The sequence below is a fragment of the Photinus pyralis genome, unplaced genomic scaffold, assembly GCF_008802855.1.
Source record: "Photinus pyralis isolate 1611_PpyrPB1 unplaced genomic scaffold, Ppyr1.3 Ppyr1.4_LG8, whole genome shotgun sequence".
Lineage (NCBI taxonomy): Eukaryota > Metazoa > Arthropoda > Insecta > Coleoptera > Lampyridae > Photinus > Photinus pyralis.
Window position 1 is genome coordinate 34,613,089 of NW_022170819.1, and position 25,145 is coordinate 34,638,233.

The following is a 25,145-nucleotide window of genomic DNA, read 5'->3' on the forward strand; positions in this document are numbered from 1 at the left end:
GTAGAAAACCTTGGTGCTCAGATCATGGTACAAACATAAGGTTTTTTTCACAAACGCAGGAGGTTATCGTGGTCTTACTTGGTCCACAGTTTTCGATAATTGTGCGAAATGACTAAATCTCCGTTTACGCGTAGTGATGGTATGGTTGAATGGAACTAATTATTACAAAGACAACGCAAGAAAGAGCAGGACGGGAACAGAACTTTGTTAACGGGAGTCAGGAAGTGGTTTCCCCGATTGGCCGATAGCACCTACGCCGATCAGTTCTTACCTAATTAGTAATTAGTACATGTTTTGGAGTTGAACCGTTGGTATGGGCCAGGTAATGGACGCATAGCCATCCGTAAGTTACTTAAATGTTTACGTGAAGCTGTTATCGATTAGTGGCAAGAAATTAATAAATACTGAGGTTTATTTATCGAAATATGCTAGAAAGTATGGAAACGGATTTCCCTTGATAGGAAATGCGATACGCCGTGAATTGGTCCCAATTGGATTTGATCCGAAGTTGGTGATATTACCTACAAAGTTCACTGTGCCACACTTATTTTCTGGGTAAGCATCTTATTTAAGAGTATTTACCGCTTACGTCACTGAAAGAGTACAGTCGCGAATTTCGAAAATGGAACATTTTTGGGAAATGTCGCAAATTTTTATTGTGGGGGCTATTCTTCGTTTTAGACGGTCATTAATGATGACCATCGTTATCACGCAAACCATTTTCTAACGAATAAGAAGTTTGGCGATAATCTCCAATCCAAGTCGAATGTACTTATTTTAACTGACCTACAAACCATACTTAGTTGCTCGCCCATTTCCTTTTGCGGTATTTAGATTGTTCACTAGTTGCTATCCTGTTAGTTGTTTGGAACTCTGAGCTTAGGAACACCCTCTCGGCATTAAACACGTAAAGCGAGAAAAGCCTTTCAGGAAGGTTGTGTTGTTCTCTTGAAGAGCTGTAACATGCACATAATACCCCATCGTGGCAAGCTTCTAGGACGCTGTTCAGCGTTTGAGCATTTGGGCAGACGTCTTGACACCTTTTAATGATTTTCCATAAGGTCCTTCAAAAACCATTTTTTCACTTTCGATAAATTTTGGATTCCCGCGAAGAATTACTGCGCTTAGGGACCGGAAGTTTTTGAAGCTGCAAGTGGTGTGGTCAGGTTTTGAAGTTACTAAGAGGCCATCAATATTATCTCTGAGGAATTGAATTAGTCTCGGAGTAAATTAATTAAAGCTCAAAATACTTCACCCATGGTCCTCTAAAGCCGAAACGCTGTATGATCCTCAAAAATTGTTCATACTACCCCTGCATTGTTGCGCATTAGGGTACCAGAGATTTTCAACGGTCCATAAAGATAACTCATTTTCAGCTCAGAAATAGTCTATCCACCAGACCGTGGGAGACTCTTGAAGGATCTTGTATAGTTTTGAAGCTACTGGCAACAGTTATAGATTTTTAAAAACTTGCAATGCGTACATCACGCAGTACGTGACTGCTCCCGAAAATGAGCTTAGTCAAATTTTTAATGCACCCAAAATGGTACGTTTCGACTCGCGAAATCAAGCTTAGAAAGCCCGCTTCCTCACTTCTCGCGCTGTTTTATTCTCACCCGTTAAAGGTTGTGAAACGGAACTTTTTTTCTGAACCCAAAGACCTCGGCTAGCGTACCTTTTTAAACATTCTTGTCACGTGATCTGGTTTAAACAGAACGGAACGAAACCCTTAGGTTCAAAGAGATCGTGATAACTGTGCTTACTTTCCACAATACGGATCTTGTTATCGCCAGACAGAGCTGGGCAGTAGGTATTCGATTTTGTAAATACTTTTTGGTATTCAAATCCTTTAAAGTATTCAAATACTTTGTAATTAAATACTTTTATGGAAGCAGTATTTGTATTTGTAACTCAAATACTTTCACAAATATTTAGTATTCGAATACTTCGCAAAGTATTTGGATACTTCGTAAAGTACTCGAATACTTTGTATTGGTATTTGAATAGTTATGAAATGTTATGGACTAGAAACCAATTTCGAAAGAAAATTCAAAGGGCTGTAACTTTGGATCTAGTAGCCCAATCTTGGAACTGTTTGAAATTATGGATTATACAGGCCACATTCTATAAGAAAATCTTTTTTCCCGGTCGATCTGAGATAATTTTTTTTTCGAGGCTCAAAAAAAGGCAATGTATAACCTTCCTTTTTTTACCAAAAATCGACTACCTACACCAAAATTTCTCGGGAAAACACTTTTTTTATGAATTTTGGTGCGTAGAATCCAAAACAAATTCGTACTTTTTCGATTAGACTTCTCAATCAAAAGTTATGGACTAGACCAATTTCGAAAGAAAATTCAAAGTGCTGTAACTTTTGATCTAGTAGCCCAATCTTGGAACTGTTTGAAATTATGGATTCTACAGGCCACATTCTATAAGAAAATTTTTTTCCGTGTCGATGTGAGACAATTTTTTTTTCGGGCCTCAAAAAAAGGCAGTGTACAACCTTACTTTTTACCAAAAATCGACTACACCAAAATTTCTGGGGAAAACACTTTTTCATATTAATGTTGGTGCGTAGAATCTAAAACAATTCGTACTTTTTCGAATAGACTTCTCAATCAAAAGTTATGGACTAGAGACCAATTTCGAAAGAAAATTCAAAGGGCCGTAACTTTTGATCTAGTAGCCCAATCTTGGAACTGTTTCAAATTATGGATTCTACAGGTCACATTCTATAAGAAAATTGCGTAGAATCCAATACAATTCGTACTTTTTCGCTCTACCACTGAGACATATAGTCGGGTTGCCTCTTCTCACGCTTCATTCACCCTTTTACTCTTTCCTTGTACCTACCTTCATAAGGTCTTTTTAGCGCATTTTTTAAGAATTAAAAAAACATGTGCAATTGTTTCCGTTTTATCCGTCCGTCCGTCCGGACCCACTTCTACCGTTTGGAACTACTTCTAAGGAAATGGTCCTAGAGTCTTGGATTCAGGAGTACCTGAAAACCGAAACTTTAGCACACTTAAACGACTTTAACGAGCCCTTAAGGGGTTTTTCAGAACATCTAGAACCTTTTAAACGATTTAAACGTGCCTCTTTAAGTATCTTGGGTGGAGGTTTAAAGGGTTTTGTTTTCTTATCAACCTGTAAGGGTCAGGGGTTTTCTAGATCGCTTTTTAAAGAATTTAAAACATTTATGAGTCTTTAAAAGGTGACACTTTTGGGAGTATTATGGATTTCGTTTAAGGGTTCGTACTGATTTTTGTCAGTGAAAAATATAATTTGGTTCGCGATTTGTGAATAAATTTTAATTGCAACGAATACAACTTTTTTTTATTGACAATTCTTACATCATTGTTTTATTTCATATTACTTGATTATTAATCATTTTTAAATGTATATAAACACAAAATTGCAACAGGGTTTTTAATAATTTTTAGACAGAGCACGACTCTTTTTGGTGATCTTCCAAACTGTTTCACATTTCCAGTATTTCCAAGAGTGTTCAAGAAATGTTAAGGGTCTTTCAAAATCTTTAGGTGACTTTTTCAATAGCGTTTTTACCTTGTATACCAACTGTCAAGACTATTCCAACCTGTCCACTAGTAGGTACCTCTACTGGGCGGTTTGTCAAGGTTGGCTGGCAAAGACGCTTTGGTGCAGTGTGAGAGCGCGCGGTTACCCAATGGTATACGGTATGGTATCGGGATGTACTGGCCATTGTTCTGACAAAGTGCACAAAAGACTCAATCTCAGGTTTCGGTAAATTCCTAAGCAAAAAAAATTGGATTGTAATCACTAGATAAGATAAAGTAGATATCGGTTTGCATAGAAACCAAATTCCGATCTTGGTAGTTATTGTGGTGAGCTCATTAATTTTGGTTTTGAAATATTATTAATGGTGCAAGTTTATGACCACTCTGACCACACATGATTTGCCATTACTCATCGCTATGTCTAGGGTTATTGCGAGGAGGATTAAGCATATGCGCACTACTATGACACTTCTAATTTTGGGGAAACATGGATTCCGATGACTATCTCAGGTGAAATTCCACCAAAGGTATTTGTGAAAAAATCTAATCTGAGCTGAGTCACAAGCCGTTTTTGTCTGGTTCATATAATATTGGAATGTGACGCAATTTGATCAAGTGCAACGCCCGTTAATTAACAATGCTGTTCCAGGCCCATAACTTTTTTGGAAATCATTGTTTCTAAAATTATTACATTACGCATGATAGAAATAAAAACTTATTAATTATAATTATTTATTCAACTGATAAGGAATAATCTGAGGGACCTCCAGGGCAACTATCTTGCACCGAATACAATCATTAGTTAGTGTACAGTTTATTGTGCAGCACTGTTTACTGTATTGGTGCATTATGGTCCAAGAGAATGATATGGAATCGAGATTGGGCCCATTAGATGTTGTTTTGTACGCAGCAATTTTATGCGTAAGTTTTACAAAACGCCGGTCATCGCTATTAAAAAATTGGGCTTCACAGAAGGGGCGACGCGTTTTATAATCGGGTAACTGTTTATACTTTTCACCAACAAAAAACAAAATTGTTATTTGAAAAATAACGATACCGTTATCAAAAAACTGAACAATAGCATCATTTTTTTAATTACGTAAACGTAGTGTCTTCTGGGATAAGTAACCATTCATCACGGTCAAAAGAGTTTCAAAATGGACCTAGCGCTTCTTCTCAGATTAATGTGAATGTAGGTGGAGGGGGTAATTCTGTTGGACAACTTGTGGGGTGAAGTTCAGAGGTCACTAACTCTGTTTTCCTTGCAGGTGCATTATCCCCTGAGAATTTTTTTGGCATCCTACCGACTAATAAAGGCGACAATAGTGAAGGCGGCTGCTATACCAAGGCAAATTTTAGGTAAGGATCCACTATATCCCCAGACCTTTTAATATAGAGAGTGATCGCTTAGGGTATGTCACAGTTTCGCTGACCATCGTTCTAGAATCTTCGGAGAAGAAGATCATCGACATCCTAAACCTTTTGGCCTCACTTCCGTCGTACCTGCTGGGAAAATTAAGCTTCAGCAGAAAAAGCGCCGAGCTCAATTCGCAAACGGAGACGAAACAAGAAAGTGACTTAACCAGCTACACTGAAATTGTCTTGTCGGCGGTGAAGAGGACATCTGACGCCATCTACGGGTTCTTGGTAGCATGTGCGAATTTTTGGCGCCATATCATCCTACTCCCCCTAAAACTCAGCTTGATTCCCTTAAAAGCTGTGAAAAACTTAACTGAAACCCTTTTGAACATACCGTCGGAGCCAAAAACAGAAATGGACCGGCCTCATCAACAGTCGGTAATGTCTCATTGCGTGGACTACCTTTTCATAGTTTTGGCAAACTTCCAATTTTATTTAATTTATGCAATTGCCATAATTGAGAAGCTGATGACGCAACTGTCCTCATTGTTCATCTCCACACCTAGACACCTTTTCCACGCCCTCCAGCTGCTCTACCTCAGGTGCCTGCAGTTGTTGGCGGTCTCCGTTGTTTTTGTTTATAACACGGTGAGGTATACCTTCTTTTACATCGTGCTCTTGGTGAATAGAGCGGTGAAGAAACCTCCGCGAGGCACGCTGGAAAATGGCACTGACCGCGAAACGCTAATTGAGGAAAATTCGAAATTGAGAGAGGAACTGATCCGCGCCAAAACGAACAATGACAATCAGAAGTGCGAGCAGCAGATCAAGGACCTTGAAGGCCAGCTGAATGAAGTCCAGGTGGCTTTCGGTAAAGAACGCGAGGAGTACCAGAGGGAGATCGAGAAGCTGAAACAGTCCACTCACCCCACCGAGTTCAATACCGAACGGACGAAACTGCAGGGCGAGATACAGAGACTGCAAGCGCTCATCGCCGAGGTTCGCAGGGAGAGTGAAGAGGAGGGCCGCCTCAAAAAGAAGGAGGCGGTCGATTTGGATAACGAACGTAACCAGCTCCAAGAGCGCATCCAAAACCTTCAGCAGCAAGTCGTCTCGTTGCAGAAACAAAACGAAGCCATGGCCTCGTCGTACTCCGAGTCGCGAAAGCAAATGCAAGCGGAATTTGACAAGGAGCGTAAAGATCTTCTGCGCGAGATCGAAATTCTACAACGAAATCTGGAAGAAATGAAAGAGGCGCAAAGTGAAGGTAAAGAGAACGATCACCGCGTCGACCAGAGCAACAACGTCGACTCGGTGAACAAAGCTAAAAAAAAAAACGTCAACTCCGCTTACTAACCCTCGGCAGCCTCTTTCTTTTAAGTTCTTATTTATACTTTTGTTACTATTTTTAGCGCTTGCGCCATCCGCCTTTATTTTTATACCTTTGCGAAATACAAATTAATGCTTGACCACTCGTTTGTGTTATTCATTTCTACACCCAGATCTTCTTCAGCACAGTATAGGTACGTCCTGCTCTTGGGCGAGAATCAAACGATTCAGGAACACATGAGGGCACTTCAGGACTCTTTGGAAAAGCTGAAAATGTCCAACGCGAAGCAGGAGCAACCAGAGCCGACGACAACGGCCAGCTTCTCCGTCACAAACAAAACCTCGGCCAATTTTTCCTACGAAACCACGTCGCCCAGTGACAATGGAGGGGCATACTTCCAAAATACAATTGACGAGGTCATAAACCACTTGGACCAATTGCACCATTCAAACCATGAGCGATCTATGCTGCATGCGGAGGTGGAGAAGCTGCAGGCGTTAGTTGAAGATATGCAGAAGCAGAATGAGGAACGGGACAATATCGACAATGAGCGCAAACGGCTCCAGACTGTGCAGGAGCAAGTCGCGGAGTTGCAAAATCAAAACATGGTAATGGCGCTGTCGTACACCGAAGCTAGAAAATTGATGGAGGTGAAATTTGAGGGAGAACGGGAAGAGCTTCTCTACCAGGTGCAGCGTCTATTGAGCAAGGTCGAGGGAAAGGAGGACAACCCAAAGCAAGGTAATTGTTAGCTTTGGCGAATTTAGGCACGCGCCTAGCTTCTTCTCCCCACATTGCTGGATAAAACGCTAGAAAATAACTGCTAAGGCAACCTTTCTTTTCTAGAGTTTCATCTCCACGACAACAACGACGCAAATACTTGCATAAACAGACTCGATGACCTTTGCCATGTTTGCAGGAATATCGAAAGGGAATTAGTGAGGTTTACTGAAACCTGTCAAAATCTCTCAAACCTTCATTACCAGCAAAATGCAATCGGCGAAGTAGAAAAGGTGCTGAATGGGTTTGCTGATCGACTACTGGCAGAAGTACCTGCCGAAAAGCCGAAAGAGGACGACGAGCTGCGCAAGCAGATGCACACCTTACAAACGCAACTGAACGAAGTGCTACAGAAAGGAAAGCAAAACTTCGAAGCGCTCGAAGAGCGCAACAGGGTCATCGATGTCAACATGATCGTAGTCAAGAGTCAGATAGACAGAATTCACGACTCCCTCTACGGGTTGAAAGCGCACCTCGAGATGCGCGACGAAAAGTTGGACAGACTAAGAGCTTGCCACACGCGCGCAGTTCGAGTGCTCAAGGATGAGAGGTCAAAGGTTACAACTTTGCTTTCCCAAATCGACTCGATGGAGAAATCAATTGAAGACGCCGAAGACGACAAGTTAGTCCTACAAACGACTCGGAGCGAAAACGAAATGAAGATCAACGGCTTAGAGCGGGAAAATTCTGAGCTGAAACAGAATTTACGCAACCTCCAAGCGCAGATAGAAGAAATCGAGCGCGAACGGAAACACGAAGAGAAACTGCACAATGCTGTCATAACCGAATTAGAGCGAGGTTTGGAGCACGTGCAAAAAACGAGTGAAATGCAGTTGATAACTGTGGACAGGGAGAATTCTGCGCTGCAGCAGAAGCTACTCCAACTGCAGGCGCGAACTGATGAGATAGAAAGAGAACGAAAGCACGACGAAAAACTACACAAGGCCGTGGTAACCGAATTGGAGCGCGAAATGGAACGACTTCGGTCGGAAAACGAAACGAACGTGAAAACCTTGGAACGGGAGAACCTCGAGCTCAAGCACGACGTGAAGCTCCACCTCGCCACCATAACCGAATTGGAGCGCGAAATGGAACACCTCCAAACCGAAAACTATCACAAAACGCAAAAGCTGAGCGAAAAAATCAAAGAGCTCCAAACCGATAAGCTCCACGAGCGCGACGAAATGATTAACAGACTCCGAATGCACCACGAGCGCGCCATCAAGGAGTTCCACGAAGAAAAACTCGAACTGACCAATTTGCGTGCCCAAGTCGAAGCGATGGAGAAATCAATGGAAAGCGCCCACGAGGAGAAGCTAAACTACCAAGCCGCCTTGACCGAAAGTAACTTGAAGGTCGGCCGTTTGGCGCACGACAACTGCGAGCTGAAGCAAACGCTGAACGAGCTCCGAATGCAGATGGAGGACGCGGAGAGGCACTACGAGGAGATGCAGAAGCACGACGAGAAATTGCACGACGCGGTCGTCGTGGAACTGCATCGTGAAATTGAAGATATCGAAACGGATAGGGACCAGAAGGTGCAAAAGTTGGCCGAAAAGATTCAGGAATTGCAGACCGAAAGAATAATCCTGTTGGATCAAAACATGGATCTTCAGGGCGTGGTGGAGTTCTTAAATAAAGAAGTCGAAAAATGGAAGAAGGCTAAGAAGCCGTTTTTTTCTAGTAAGTAAGCGGATGTTGTGTTGTCCAAAAAATGTGTTTGTTATGTAGGTTAAAAAAATAAATGTATGTTTTAAAGGAACATGTGATTATTTTTAAGTCAAATAGAAATTGGTGGATGGTGGTGATTGACGTTGGATTCCAGTTCGCGCGTCCTTATCTGAAAAGAAACAAAAAGAAAGCAGTAATTGTTTCTGTTTAATTTTTAGTATGATTTGCGTTACCAGATGGTGTAAGGGGCGTTGTTGAGTTCTTGGAGTTCCTGGGGTAGGTCTAAAAGCTGTCTACGTACATTTTCGTCGTGGTGTTTGATTGGACGAGCCGCGTTAACCGATAGCAGTCACGATTCGTCTGCAGGCTTACCCGTAACAAAGTCTGGATTCTATAGTCGGTCCGTGCAGAAAGCCCCAGAGAGCCACATTCAATTCCAAATCGAAGAAGCGATTTCCTGTTACCAGGCAGGCGCCGGCGAGACCATCGGAAGGCAAGACCGAGATCGGAAACGTAAATTACAAGTTATTTGTACAGTTAAAACTACAATGTACATGCCGGATGAGGCGTTGTCACGTGGGGTTGGTCCGACTAACGGGAGTTAGGTCAGGGCCGGGAATTGATGGTGTACGGTGACGACGACTTAAGCACAAGCGCCCAGCCTCAGTCGCTTGTGTAGGGAAGGCTACTTACCCAGGCATAAGTGCACTAACAGCAGGTTATCTGGAAATTGGCCGTTTAAGTACCCATCTCCTAAAGTGTAATCTTGGTTGAACCGAATTTGTGCCAGCGTTGCGGATCCATTTTGTTGGACCCTGTTTGTACTAGAATGATGGCGTTCTCGTTTGCTCCCTCTGCGTTTCCTTGATCTGATCTGCCACTTTGGCTACTACGATTGCAGCAATCGCCAGGTTTTGCTCTCCGGATGTTCAATTGTTGGAGGCAGCATGCGGTTGACGACATCTGACGTAGCTTCGTTGGCTGTTCTACTGGGCGGTTTCCTTGTGTGCCCGACGTATTGTAAGGTTTGCACCCCGAAACGATACTTGTTGATGGTATTGTAGACGCTCCAGGACGAGGTGCACGTGTCTGAGGAGTTACCATAACGTGGTTTCAGATTACGTAAAGGTTAACTCGGACTCATAGTGCGCAATTAGGTTTTAATTATTAAAATATAAGTTATATATGGAGAAAAACTATTATTTAATAAAATATGCAAAATATATAAAGAATATTGCTACAAAAACATAAAATAGGTCGTGTAGGACGTAGCCAGTCCCGTTAGTTCTGCATTGTTGTTAAGAATGCAGTCTTCCAAATCTTGCCATGCGTTCCCGATCAGGCGTATTCCTATTTTGGGCAGTTAATTGTAAAATCTTTAAGCAAAAAAATCTAATTAGGAAACTGCAAAGTTAAGTTCTTTACCGCAAACACTAATTATGTCACGTTCGATTTTTTTTACAGGACTTTTTTTTCAAATTATAATTTCATCGCATCTACCGCACATACTTAATAGTTCACCTTGAATAACGTCAACGTAATTACAGAAAACGAGTTATATATTGGAAGAATTGGGTAAAGAGAACACTTTTCCTGCAATCAACGGTGGAGTACCTACATTATTCATTTATTTATAAAAAAGACGAACTATGAACACCTCGTTCTACTGACTTTCATGGTTCCCTAGTTCATTTACGTATAAACTAAAGTGATTATGCATGGTTTTGAGCTACTCAGTATGCAGCATTAATATTTCAATTATAGTGTGTAGGGTGAAGTTCACTTTCAAGGATTATTTGTTCCGGACACAGTCTATTGAAAGTGGTAAGTGGCTTCATTATTTTTCGTTTTTGTTGTTGTTTTAGTGCGTTTTATTTCATTGTTTATACACTGGCTTCAATGTTATAAGACCGATGAGAAAACAATCACTTTTTGGTAATTATTCACTCACATCCTTTAGTGAACTAAAAGATAAATTTAAAATGTGCTTTATGAGAGTAAAATAGACATCTCCGTGTGCTTATAATTGCCGTTTTCACCATGAAAACTCAAAATCCATGGTGACAATTGTTACAGTTTCAAGGCTTCTCGGTTTAATGTGTGACGGCCAGGCCATCCACGAATCGCTGTAATATTTAATACATCGTTTAATTTTCTATACTCCTACTGAACATCATCCTTAAGAGAACTCATTGTATCTAAAGATATAAATAAAAATACGTAAATCTGTCACGAATTCATACTGCGGTTGGCAGGTAAAACCAGCACTAGGAACAAATGGATACTGTAAATTTAAAAAACAACACATTTATGTAGAAAACATAATGGAATGTTGCCGTAGGTATCTTTATGCATTTAATTCAAAGTATGATCAGCATAATTATAAAAGAGCGATTTGTATTTCTAATGCGCTATAAATGACAATGCCCATGCTGTACTGGAATGTCGTTAATTTAGCAAATAATCTAACTGGGCCATATAATAACTAGATAGATGCAATAAACGCAAAGATAGAATAAGGAATACGTCACCAGTATAATTGCAATCGAAACAGCCACAGTAACTAGGTATTCGAAACGTAAGAATAACTAATTTGAATGAATTTACGACCACGCATCTGTCTAAAAGCATAACCGTGCCGTTAAATTCAAGAAAGCTACTTTACGATGCTAAAAAACTAACTAAATTTCTACTCATCTAATCAATTCAAAACATGAATAAGATAATATGAGCTAATTCTTTAAAGGATACAGTTGTCGAACTTACAGAATTAGATTTTCGGAGTCACAACCGTAATCGTCAACAAAATCGGTTGTCGGACGGTATGTTCTTCGCAGCAAAGCAAGTAGCGTAAGTAAAATTTGATATATCGGAGCAATTTACGAGATTGATAGAATGAAGTAGATTCACGTGGTTAATGTAGGTAAAATTTTCAAAGACGGTAGTGTAGAAACTCCATCTATCGCGTCGTTTGGCACTGTCAATTTTGTTAAAATGCATCTCATCAACGTACGGTGCGGCGCAGGTAAGTAAATACAAACAGAAAGGTAATCCGAGAGGAAGAACGTAAAAGAACTTATCGAGGGAAGGTAAACTTGAGGGTTAAGTGAGGATAAAGCCTTGACAAAATGTACGTATGCTGCGTAATCATCTAACATACCTCCTACTGTTTATATGCAAATACAGATCCGTAAAAACGATTCAATGGATCACACCCACTGACAGCCATCAGAAGAAAGCGAGAAACCACTCCAAAGGTAAATCGTAAAGCCAAAACACTAACCCTTACGGTAAGACGAAAGTCAGTAAATGTATTGGCGTACCAAGGGAAAAATCTGCACGTAAGCGATGCGAAAGCAGAAACTTCACTGAAGAGAAAAATCGTAGGCAAGGTAAAGTGTAAGAAGAAGGGATGGCATTAAGTGTAGAAAGGTGCTAAGCGTGAAATCTAGCCACGAGGGAATAACGCACAGTCTCTAACGGCAAAACAAAGAACTAATCTAATAACTAGGTAATAAATAATCTAAAACACTCGGAACAAATTTACTAGAGGAACCACTTTAGTTTAAACTAATTGATTACAAAGAAGATATCTAGATGGCGTAAGAATGTTAAGATACCAGATACCTATATAGAAGCACAATTCAAATAGTTATTTAAGTGGCATGTAAGTCATCGGACACAGGTGGGCGCATCATTATTATTTTTGAAGGAGGGGCCGAGCCCCTGGCGGCGCGACGCTACTGATTTAGTTTGTTGGAAGACGCAGTTCAGCTGCGGTCATTTTGGAAAAGCCAGTATTAGTGCTTAATGAAACAGTTTTAGAGCATTTTACACGTTTAAGGTGCTTCCCGTCTGAATAGCATAGAAAATAATTTTGTTCTTTAATTCAACAAACCAGTTCAGTGTAATAGAAAAGAAATGAAGTTTCCTAATGCTGTGAAATAGTTTTTGTGTTAGCGTTACTTGTACCTGAATATTGTACGACTGTTGTTTTGATCAGATTAAAAGGATTTTTAAGAGAAAACGGTAAGTAATTTTACGACTTTTTTGGTTTATTTGTGTCGACCATCTGGGTGTGGGGTAAAAGGTGTTTCGGAATAATTTTTTTTGTCATTGTGAATCAATTAATTGTGTGTTTATTTAAATGCATTGTACGGCCCAGATACGGTTCTCATGTTCAGATTCAATTTAGGTACCAAAAGAAATACTGGTTTATTTCCAACTATCAAATCAAAAATAACTAGTAGCGTCTCAACGAACGAGCGGATACGGATGGACGGGCGGACAAAGTGGCTACAATAGCGCACTTTTTTTAAATTTTTGTGGAAATGCGCTAAAAACTGTCTCTACAATTAACAAAATTAACGCTAGCGCATTTTCGAAAATGACATTTTTCCGCGCCAATCAGGAACACCTCCACGGTTAACTAGGTTAACTCCAAAGGCTATAGTTGCATCACATTTCATATATGTTTAGGTCTTGACTCTAAGCGTCCACTGTTACTGTTGGGGTTTTGCTTTGGCATTTTAGATATTCCACATGACTTCTGCTTGCCTTTCTGCATAAACATCGGCTAGTGATACATTGGAATTGATAGCTGTATAGACAGCAGTTCTCTTCTATGATTTTTAACGTTTTGGTTAATTCTATTTGAAATTTCCTTTGAAAGTGACAGTGACTAACGTTGTCACTTGTCAATTTCCTTTTGTTTTTTGTTGTTGCACAAGTAGTTACATACCTATTAAATACACGAAGGTTACGACTGGTGCATTAAGGTAATGCATTTAGAAGTTTTCGCAGCAAAATTGGTACATAATTATCGGTTTTGTTTAAATTTTTCTCTAAAACATTTGAGCTAGGACACAGATTGAGGACCAGGGTAAGTATATTGTCTGTTCCCCAATTCGGTCAAACTTTTGTACGTACCTACTGAGCTCTGAAAAACATTCGAATGTCGAATTTCGAAACGATTGGCCACTTCTAAAGCTATAATTATCGTGCGCCAATCTCCACGTTTCCTCTCTACGGGTTTTTGTGACCGTAAGCTTCGGAGACGATCTGCGCCACAGCATTGCTTTTAACCAAATCACAAAACTTTCTTCGCGATGACTTATGGAGCATGTCATTTTTCGGAAGAGCTAACCATTGGACCCAACATTGTTTTCGAATTGTTTTTAGACGAAAATAATTTATCTTAAGTGCAACGGGTGATATGATAACTAATAAGATTATATCCATTCTTTTGCACTATATATAGCCAGGAATTACGTTTTAAAGTCAGAAAGGTGTTAAACATGAATAGTTTCGTTATCTGTACTGTGATGGTATTGGCTTTAGTTGGCCTGTCAATGGCTGATGTATACTGCGGAACAGACACGAAAAACGAATGTAGCTGTGAATGGTGGTGGAGTTCGTGTTATTCGTGGGTCGACTGGTATTGTCTTTTTATGGATGAATTTTGTTTTAAGAAAGTAGTAACCGCTCATTAGTTTTTGATTTGGGAACTAGAAAGCGTTATTTCCATCTCTCCATTGTCACTCCTAATTAGTAATAATTGCTAACTCCCCTTTTAATAGTTTTGCAATATTTGCAATAGAGATGTTCTTATTTCATTCTCAAACTTACTTATCTTACTAATTGATATTTCTTTTCTATTTCAGCGGCGTATTAAATAGATACAATTACTGCGGAGCGTGGTACAGAACCTGCTGCAAACCTTGAATCCTAGATGGCGTTGCCTCTACAGTAATTAATTCAACTGTTTCTGTTACAATATACTTCCTATATAAAATGTGTGATTTAAAGATGCGTTTTTTTTTTTTTTGACAGCGACAAAAAAGAACGATACCGCTCAGTCTACAAGAAACACGAAAACTAATCGTGGATTTATCTTGCCAAAAAACACTCGAGCTTTCATTTTATCAAATAGATTTCCCTTGAACTTGACATTTTCCTTAAGTAATTTTTTTCGAAACACAGACATTTGGCAAAATCACGAGATTAACAAAGCCACTCGACCTTCTGTCTCGTGATTTTGCTATCTCGGTTTTTTTGAAAACTTACTGATTAGCAGAATGCGTCTATTATACCCATTCATATAAGATTTGTATGTGTTTGTGGAATATAATTTTTGGATATCGAATATGTAGCAATATCTGTATGCATTATTCGTATTAAATTTGTCGATAATGCAGGGCTTAGTTGATTGTATTTATTTAAACAAATCCAAAGTTTCGAAGGGTGCCCATTATGTATGGAATATAGCATGTATCTCGGTAAAAATCGACTGTATTCAAAATTTTACTATGTGAAAGTTGTTTACCATTTTATTCCCATAATAAGGCCGCATTCAGTTGTTTTTATTTTCAGAAAACAAATGAATAATGAAAAACAATTGAAATTTTTTAAATAGGAATGCACCCTTTCATATTAGTCACATTTCATAGAGATTGTTTTTCTCTTTTTAATGATCTAATCTAACATGTTAGTAAAGGGTACTATTTTTGTATAAGGAATCTGACCCTATTTATCTGGAAAAGCAAGCATTTTTGGAGAATTTCCAAAACTGCTCAAATTTCTTTCTGAGGGGGAGAAAATACACTTTGAAACTTCATCTCTGTGAGTGGACAAACTAAATAATTCAGTGTACTGTGTTAAGGGAACACCTCGACAAATGTCACTTTTCACGCAAAATTGTGCATATCTCACACGTTCGATATACGTCAATTTATTTATTTATTTATTTGCGTCATTTTTGCATAACGCAGTGATACAAAGATCCAAACCAGATTAGCATCTTAATGACACCGATTCAGATAAACATCTAACATTAATCAAACTGTAAAATATACCGTGAAAAAATATATACTGTGATTGTGCCTAGAACAACACAAGGACAGGTGCAATAAGGGAAAATATATGCTTTGGATGAGACTTGAAACAATAAAAAGACCCATCACATCACATAAATTCATTGTAAATAAATAGTTCAGTAAATAATCTCCCAGCCGTGACGAGTGCGTCCTTGAACTCACCTATAGTAGTATATTGAGAGACCTTGAGAAAGGTAATTTACCACAACAAAAATGGATTCATTGTCCCTGGATGAACTTAAGATTGTAATTAGACACTACATAAAATTAGACTATTGACCTTGGATGACCTTGAAAGTATAATTTGACACCTTAAAAATGTGTTCATTGACCTTGGATGACGTCGAGAATGTAATTAGATATTACAAGAGATGAGATCTATGACCTTGAAAATGCAGTCCATAAAAAATACGGTCATCGATCTTGGTTGTCCTTGAAATTGTAATTTGGCAACATAAAAATAGATCCATTGACCTTGGATGACATTGAAAATATATTTTGACGCCACAATTCAGGCCATCGGCCTTAGATGACATTGAAAATGTAATTTGACACCACAATTGAGGTCATTAACCTTGGATGACCTCCTCGAACATTCAAAATTGACTTTGTATGTAATCATCAATTGTTGACCCAATTTTGAAGGTCACCGTCCCCGTGGTACACTACTCTCACCTTAGCCTAATTTACAAGGTCACCTTTATTTTCCGCAGTTTCAATTGTTAAACCCATTTTTTCCCCTTCCTGTTTCGCTAATTGCTGTCGGGGTACACCTTAAACGTAAGCTCACAATGTCAAGTTTCGACTGCAAAAAGTGAAATCCTTTTTTTCTCATTCTCGTAGAAATTTCAGGAAATCCTCTCTTAGTGCTCCGCTGCAATCCCCAAGGAACCTGCATGCCAAATTTCAGCTTTCTACGGCCAGCAATTTTGACTGTGCGTAATCTGTCAGTAACGGAAGTTTTATACACCGGATCGTGTAACAGTACGTCTATATTTCCTCTTAAAGAACGCTGTGTACAAATGATATATAGAAGTTATATTTTTAAGTATACTTACATGGTATCCCATTTTTATGGTGTCAATAAATAACTTTTTAGCTTCCTAGCATGTGCTAGGTAGCTATTGCGATAGCCGTTTTTTCAAAATTTCATCAAATGTCGACGTTTTAGACCATTTTAAGCAACTTTTAAAGAATAAAATTTTTTTCCGTCTGTATGTACGTACGTACGTACGTTTGTTGGCAATTTTCTGAGAAAACGGCTCGACGGATTTGGTTGAAATTTTGTATATATGTTTTAGGCATACCGAACAGAAAAATAACGGGCCGGATTTTTGAAAAAAAATTTTGGAGCGCCGTAACGGCATCGAACTTTTTTTTCAAATAGCAACCTAAAATTTTTATTCGATTATTTGGAAGACCTTAATTTCCTGTGTACAACCTACAAAAAATTGGGCCTTGTTATATTATCAAAAAACGGAGAAAAAAATCAAAGTCAAAAAATTGTGTTGCATATGTGCAAAACGCAACGATCTTGTTTCTGAAGCAATTTAAACGAAATTTCTATGGTAAGTCCCTTTAATAAAAGCAAACAAAATTCATGCGCAAAAATCGTGTTGCGCATGCGCAGAAATGCAATTTTCTTATTTATGGAACAATTAAAACGAAATTTGGATGGTAGGTCCTCCTAATAAAAGAAAACTCAGCTAGGAAGCTATTCTGTCAAGAATTTGACACCTGGTTTTTTAAAACACCCTGTAGATTTTTATATGTTGTGTTTGAACGTTATTCGCTTTAATAAATCGGTGCGATCTTGTTTGTTAAAGTTGGAAAATACCTTTGAGCAATAATTTTAATCCGAGTAAAAGGCTACACTTTGATAATGAAAAAGTTGGGTTTAGTGATCCAGTTTAGTGAAGTAGTAAAGTCAATCCGGGGACATACTTACGTTAGATTTATTTCCTTTCAAAAACAAATATTAACTGTTTATCACTGCACTTTACATTTACTAAGTAGGAAGCACAAATTTGTACTGGTTCTCATTTATGTACCGTATAGGTAGAAGGTAGAGAAAGAAAGAAAGAGAGAAAGAAAGAAAGGAAGAGAGAGTGAGAGACGATAGACAGTCGTAAAAGTATCAGAAAACTGACTGCACATTTAATCCGTCCTTAAGAAGTACTAAATGGTACTGCTGTTTGCTTATATCTAAGTTATCAACTTCCCGTGTACTGGGTAGCGGTATTTGGACGGTAGTCATTACAAGGTACCTAATCCTTAAAGGTACCACAGCACTCGTAAATCTATATTTACTACATAGGAAGTACGAAATTGCGCTATTGCTTATTTATGCTGTACTGCCTAGCGAGATTTGGAAGGTAGGAAGTACCAGAGTAATCCTAAAGGTATCAGAAAACTAAATGTACTCTTAATCAATCTTTAAACAGTACTGAATGGTACTTCTTTTTGTATGGAAGTAGGTTTTCCTAATTCGTAAGGTAAATACCGGAGTAGTATAGAACAAGTTAAGAGTTTCTGCAAGGGCATCTCTGAAAAGCATTATGAGGGTCACTCTGTAATTGAGCCCAAACCTGTTGAGGGTCCACAAAAATAGAGGAACAAATAAATAAATGAATAAATGAATAAATGAATAAATGAATAAATGAATAAATGAATAAATGAATAAATGAATAAATGAATAAATGAATAAATGAATAAATGAATAAATGAATAAATGACTAAAATGAATAAATGAATAAATGAATAAATGAATAAATGAATAAATGAATAAATGAATAAATGAATAAATGAATAAATGAATAAATGAATAAATGAATAAATGAATAAATGACTAAAATGAATAAATGAATAAATGAATAAATGAATAAATGAATAAATGAATAAATGAATAAATGAATAAATGAATAAATGAATAAATGAATAAATGAACCTTCCATGAAACTTACAAATTACAATTTATCCCTCAATTGAAGTCTTCCTCAGTAGACTACAGCAGTATCTCACTGAATTTTCCGGACCCTTTTGGGCCCCAGGTGCGACTTGGTTTTGGTTGAACTTTTGGATTTTTTGTTTACTAGGTCTGACCCAATCCTTGTTTTATGTTTATTTAATTTTAGGTTACTTAAAATGCATGTATCATAATTCGTCATAGATAATAAAATTATCTTGTAAACGAACTGTATAGTTCAAACGTTGTGGTACAAATAGAATACGTTCTAGCTAGTGTATCTTTCCAGGCTACAGGTATGCATTTTTTTAATTACCTAAAGTGTAACGAATTGCATTTACGTTACATTGTTTATATAGAAGTGACCTTAATTCGTCTAAACATTGATTACTAAGTATGGTCGTGAAAGATGTACAATACCTACTTAGACAGTAATAATAGACTTTGTACTACATAAGCCAATCGCAAATGAATATTACTTAATTAAATCGTTCCGTTGACCTACAATTCGAACAAAACAGGTGGGTAACGGAATTGTGAATATTTTATCAATATTTTGTAACTATCTCACAAATTGTCAGTTATTGCGCGATCTTCATTCTATTCTGTTAGTAGTACTCGGGTGGATTGTGATAATTCCTTTTAAGTAGTTAAGTGGTCGAAAATTTATACAAGAAATGACGAAATCAAATGGTCCCTCACTGTATTTGCCAATTATTAAGGTACGTTTAAGACAACTCTTCAAAGGGGTCGTAAATTTTGGCTACATTCTACATTTAGAACCACCACCGTTATCTAATGTCCTCAAAGAAAGACATCAAGGAAAGTCAAATCGGTAGACAGTGATGGCCATGCTATGATAACCCTTCTGCCAATCCATTTACTAGGATACCGTCCATTGAACTACTACCGAACCGCTAAAGCTGATAATGTGGCGCAGCCCCCTAACTTTTGATTGAGAAGTTTAATCGAAAAAGTACGAATCGTTTTGGATTTTACGCCCCAAAATTAATAAGAAAAAGTGTTTTCCCGAGAAATTTTGGTGCAGTCGATTTTTGGTAAAAACGGAAGGTTATACACTGCCTTTTTTTGAGCCTCGAAAAAAAAATTGTCTCAGATCGACCGGAAAAAAAAATTTTCTTATAGAATGTTGCCTGTAGAATCCATAATTTCACACAGTTCCAAGATTGGGCTACTAGTTCAAAAGTTACAGCCCTTTAAATTTTCTTTCGAAATTGGTTTCTAGTCCATAACTTTTGATTGATAAGTCTAATCGAAAAAGTACGAATCGTTTTGGATTATACGCCACAAAATTAATAAGAAAAAGTGTTTTTCCGAGATATTTTGGTGCAATAGATTTTTGGTAAAAAGGAACGTTATACACTGTCTTTTTTTGAGCTCCGAAAAAAAAATTGTCTCTGATCGACCGGGAAAAAACATTTTCTTATAGAATGTAGCCTGCAGAATCCATAATTTCAAACAGTTCCAAGATTGGGCTACTAGTTCAAAAGTTACAGCCCTTTGAATTTTCTTTCGAAATTGGTTTCTAGTCCATAACTTTTGATTGATAAGTCTAATCGAAAAAGTACGAATCGTTTTGGATTCTACGCCACAAAATTAATATGAAAAAGTGTTTTCCCGAGATATTTTGGTGCATTAGATTTTTGGTAAAAAGGAACGTCTTTTTTTGAGCTCCGAAAAATTGTCTCAGATCGACCGGGAAAAAAGATTTTCTTATAGAACGTTCTTTGGGCTACTTTCAAAAGTTACAGCCCTTTGAATTTTCTTTCGAAAAACTTTTGATTGATAAATCGAAAAAGTACGAATCGTTTTGGATTCTACGCCACAAAATTAATATGAAAAAGTGTTTTCCCGAGATATTTTGGTGCATTAGATTTTTGGTAAAAAAGGAAGGTTATACACTGCCTTTTTTTGAGCCCCGAAAAGAAAATTGTCTCAGATCGACCAAGAAAAAAGATTTTCTTATAGAATGTGGCCTGTTCCAAGATTGGGCTACTAGTTCAAAAATTACAGCCAGGGGTCCCTCACTGTACTTGCCAATTATTAAGGTACGTTTAAGACAACTCAGCAAGTTTTCATGTGTTATTCTGCGTTTAGAACCACCACCGTTTTCTAATGTCAATGTAACCAATGTGATGGTAGACAATTAAGCAGTGATGGCCATGCTATGACAAATTACACCTCTTCTGTCAATCCATTTACTAGGGTACCATCCATTGAACTACTACCGAACCTTTAGTGCATAATGTTAATGTGGCGGAGCCCCATCTTGTTTAATGTGCAAAGGCTATCATCGTGTCCCCATTGTCGCACACTTTACGCTCCAAAGATTATGCGATCAGAGGGTCTATCACTTTTTCCAATAGATTCCGATGTAGTTCACCAATCACCAGTTAAATTTCTTTATAGGGATATTTCTGGGGAAATTGGGTAACATGTTTTTGAATTATGTATGGATTGTGTTTCTTCAAGAAGAAGCTAAAGCAGACCTTTTTGAAAAAAGTAGGATCTCGATCAATTCTTTGGGACATTAATTCACGGAAATCAATTTTCCGGTTGTAATTATCTCCGCCCAAATACGTATTAAGCTTAGTCAGGTTGTTTCTGTGCGTTAAAGACCGGTTTTTTTTTATTACTGAGAAAAAGAGAAGCGCAGCGAAGGTCGTTTCAATTTTATTTTAAATGGCGATGCAAATCTATTTTTTTTGTACCACGAGGATTAAATCAACGTGTTTTGTTTTCCATTTAAGAGCCTAAAGTTGCATCTTCACAATTCTCTTCCCCCCCGCCCTTCTCATCTAACTTTACTAATACCATTTATTATTCAATGCTAATACCAATTACCTATTCATGAATTTTTCCATTTTGTCGGAGCACAGATTCTGAGACCATTACATATAGGATGGTTATCCGGCGTCTTCCTCATCCAAATGCCGTTGATCTTTGTAGAACTATTCTCTTTTGGAAGAAATTTCCATCCACCCACCAAATAGAAAGTTGGCACTTGGTACAGACTCACAGTGAAAAATCTCAACGTTGACTGCAAATTTATAATTTGAAAGACTCACCAGCCTTGATCAAGTTCCGAAAATTCCAAAGAAGTACATAATTACACCAATTTTAATTAACACCTGACATAATTTTTGGGAACGAATAAAATTTTTTTACATGAATACCCTATCTGGGCCGCACTTCGTGTTCGATAAAATGTACAGTTTGAATGAAAAAGATTTCGCAAAACATGAAAAACAAAATTAAATAAGACATTGAAAAAAAACCTTTATACACATACCCCGCACGCATGCGGTCGACAGACAATTGAAAATAAAGAAATTTTAATAACTTCCAGTTATTAAATAATCCAACAAATTTACTATATTCAGGTGCACTAAAACTGACACACATACGCTGAGAGCTTCAGTAACATCACTTCTTGATCACACAGAACTTGATGATAAGATCTGGTTTGTTGAATTTGATGGCAAAATTTGGTGCTAGAACACTTTTAATGAAAAGAGAATCTTTTAGAGGCTTTACTGTGCAACAACTAACGGACAACACGCTTTATAAACTTCCCATGAACTTTTACTACTTTACTTGACGATGTAATGGCTTAAATCCTTTATTAAGATTGTTTAACATCTTCTGCACACTTTATTACAATACTGACGACATACGTTTCCACGTACACAGGCTGAACGTCCGATAAAAATGTACACGCTCTTAAACCGTCGCAAAAAAGGTAAAAAAGCTCCGTTTTCTTATTGTCTAGTATTTAAGGAAACACCACTTACACCATAGAATAAACTTTCCTTCATGAATTTTCAAATAAATTGCACGTCAGCCATTCTGGAAGGCGCCCCATTTCTCTACATGAAACGTGCAATTCTTCGTAACACCAGTGAAAGAACGCGAGCGTTAATTAAATTTCGCCTAACAATAAACCAACTTGTCGCAATTACCAAATAAAACCTTTTATAAAACATACAAATTGAAGCAGATGTGTGTTCACCATATGTAAATTGAACAATTACAAAGCGATAAAATTTAAGTAAGAATTATGCATTTACAAACATTTCTAAAGAGAAAACACTGAAATACAAATTCAAATAAAATAAACCAAGAGTTTGTGTTTATTCGTAAATAACCCACCAGATTTGCACTTAAAAAATTGAAATTATAGAGATATGCTTGTCTTTACTAGAGGCATCTGTGGTTGAAATTTAAAAAATTTTATAAATAAGAAATTTGATTTATACAATAATAAAATAATCATTATTTTTTCTTCAGTTACAGATGGTGTTAAACAAAATAATAAAGTTCCTCTTCCCACTCAAGATAGACCAATCATCCTTAGGCTTTAAATACCCAACCCACAGAAACACCCCATCACAGTCGGCCGCAACGTGGTTAGCGGGTAAGAGAGAAGACGACAATGCAGAAGGCTTGTGGAGGGTCCACGACAACCTCTACGACTTGAACGAGTTCGTCAAAGATCATCCCGGCGGATCTACATGGCTCGAATTGACAAAGGCAAGTCCTCGTCCCCTACTCGCCACATTTCAACGCAGATTTCTAGGGAACTGATGTCACCGAACTCTTCGAAACTCATCACCTTAGCGACATCGCCGAAAAGCTGCTACCGGAATACTTCGTACGGAAATCGACCACGCCGAGAAATTCGCCCTTCACATTTAAGGATGGGGATTTTTACAAGACGTTGAAGAATAGAGTGGTGGAGATCTACCCTAGTCTGTCCAAGTGGCCGATACGTAGATCGAAGCTGATCGCTGACTGTTTGCTGGCCTTGTATCTCACGTTGACCTTCGTTGCAACTGTGACCTTCAATTTTAAGCTGGGTTTAGTTGCAGGGCTTGTTTTGTACCTGACGACAGTGGCCTCTCACAACTTTTTCCACCAGCGAGATAACTTTAGGATGTACTACTTTGATTTCAGTCTAATGTCATCAAGGTAACCGGAAAATGCCCCTTTGTATTTTGTACTAATCCATTTTAGGAAGTGGAGGGTGAGCCATTCAATGAGTCACCACATGTACACCAATACAATCCGCGACCTGGAAATAATTCAACTAGAGCCTTACTTGCAGTTGTTGCCCAACAAGAAAGTCTGGTTTGTTCGCTATATGTCTTGGGCGTACTCGCCGATTTTTTACGGTGCACTTTTCTTCGGGGCGTGGAGCAGGGAGTAAGTTACGTTTTGGTCTTTACTCATGGTGGAAAAAAAAGAGTTGCAGCACACTGGAGGTGATTCAAGGAAAGGATGGGTTTTCCATGGCACGGATACTACCGCTCCTTCCACCGTTCGCGATTTACATGCTTACAGGAACTTCACCAGTGAGAATAATAGTAATGTGCTTGTGGATACTGCTGGTTGGTAGTTTCAGCTTTGGGGTGGTAGGTATAAACGCCGCACATCACCACCCGGACATCTTCCACGACGGGGACACGCCTCGGTAACACCCAGCCCGAAATCTGCACAGACACTACCCCATTTTTTTAGGGCCAAAGACGATATGGACTGGGGCGTTTTTCAAGTGGACGCCGTGATGGACCGCAACGAAATTACCGGTTCGCATTTTTTGGTGTTGACCCACTTCGGCGATCACGCGCTTCATCACCTCTTTCCCACATTGGATCATGGAATGTTACAGTTCTTGTATCCCGTTTTTAAAGAAACATGCGAACAGTTTGGGGTTAAATTTCGAATGACCTCCCAACTTGACTTGATTTGCGGGCAGTTTCGACAATTAGCTCGCGTTAAGCGTAACGCAATTCCTCCATCTTTAGGGGGCAAAGATAGATAGACACACAAATTGATAGGGGTACGTTACTCTACACACACTGGGCGTTTCAGTTGTCGTTCACGGTAACCAAATTCAAAATTTTTGATAGTGATACCTACAGTATTATTTGACTATTGATTTCCCCCTTTAACCATTGGAATTGCATGGTTCAATGCTAATAACTTGGGATCGGATTAGTTTAGAAAGCTGAGGTTAGATATTTTATATAAATAAAGATGATGTTGAGATTTTTTTAAAATAATGAATAAATAAAATTGTTACAATCTCATTTGTACCTTCGAAGCAAGCAGAATACGATTAGGCTAGGTGCGATGAGATCGTGTCAACCGCGTTCGCTTTCCCCAATACGTTTCTTGTTATCGCCAGACATACTTTTGTTCACGTTGGCTATGAAGCGGTCACTTGTTACAATAGTTTGCATAGATTTTTTTTTAATTATGCTGGTCCCTAGTCCCTAACGTATCTCAGTACTGTGCATGCGTACGCATGGGTTGTGATTTTCGGTAAAACCTAGAACTTTAGTTGATTTTGAGTTGGCGGTACGTTTCCTCACACCCGCCGCATAAACGGCCAACTAACTCAGGGTTGGAACACTGTGTTACCCGTGGGGTGAACGTTTCGCTCACCATAACTGTTTGGAGGTAGGATCGGGCAGGTAGTTTAAAACACTCGTAAAAAAAATAAAGTTCAGAAATCTTATTTTGCAGCTGAACTAGGAATGTTCCCCAAGAACGTTAGTCTGTCGGGTGTGGACAGTTGATAGGACTGTTTTAATGGG

The 25,145-nt window shown here is 38.4% G+C and overlaps 2 protein-coding genes across 6 annotated transcripts; both read left to right on the forward strand.

The window, feature by feature from the left end:
• The first annotated feature begins 4,319 nt into the window (after window positions 1-4,319).
• LOC116178757 (myosin-7B-like) lies at window positions 4,320-8,773 on the forward strand. 3 transcript variants are annotated; one of them, XM_031498342.1, is made up of 5 exons: window positions 4,320-4,463; window positions 4,811-4,901; window positions 4,954-6,168; window positions 6,415-6,972; window positions 7,060-8,773. In XM_031498342.1, exons 1-5 carry the CDS (start codon window positions 4,392-4,394, stop codon window positions 8,700-8,702), a joined length of 3,579 nt encoding a protein of 1,192 aa, XP_031354202.1. In that variant the 5' UTR covers window positions 4,320-4,391; the 3' UTR covers window positions 8,703-8,773. The 3 variants fall into 3 exon arrangements, with proteins under 3 accessions (XP_031354202.1, XP_031354203.1, XP_031354204.1); XM_031498343.1 differs by having other exon boundaries at window positions 7,078-8,773; XM_031498344.1 differs by lacking the exon at window positions 6,415-6,972 and having other exon boundaries at window positions 4,321-4,463; window positions 7,078-8,773.
• Window positions 8,774-10,251: 1,478 nt separating this feature from the next.
• Window positions 10,252-24,630, forward strand: LOC116178113 (cytochrome b5-related protein-like). 3 transcript variants are annotated; one of them, XM_031497489.1, is made up of 6 exons: window positions 10,252-10,506; window positions 22,834-23,076; window positions 23,123-23,514; window positions 23,560-23,748; window positions 23,798-24,016; window positions 24,064-24,630. In XM_031497489.1, the coding sequence occupies exons 2-6, from the start codon at window positions 22,840-22,842 to the stop codon at window positions 24,365-24,367; spliced, it is 1,341 nt and encodes a 446-aa protein (XP_031353349.1). In that variant the 5' UTR covers window positions 10,252-10,506; window positions 22,834-22,839; the 3' UTR covers window positions 24,368-24,630. The 3 variants fall into 3 exon arrangements, with proteins under 3 accessions (XP_031353349.1, XP_031353350.1, XP_031353347.1); XM_031497490.1 differs by lacking the exon at window positions 10,252-10,506 and adding an exon at window positions 18,765-18,818; XM_031497487.1 differs by lacking the exon at window positions 10,252-10,506 and adding an exon at window positions 19,185-19,244.
• Window positions 24,631-25,145: the final 515 nt, after the last annotated feature.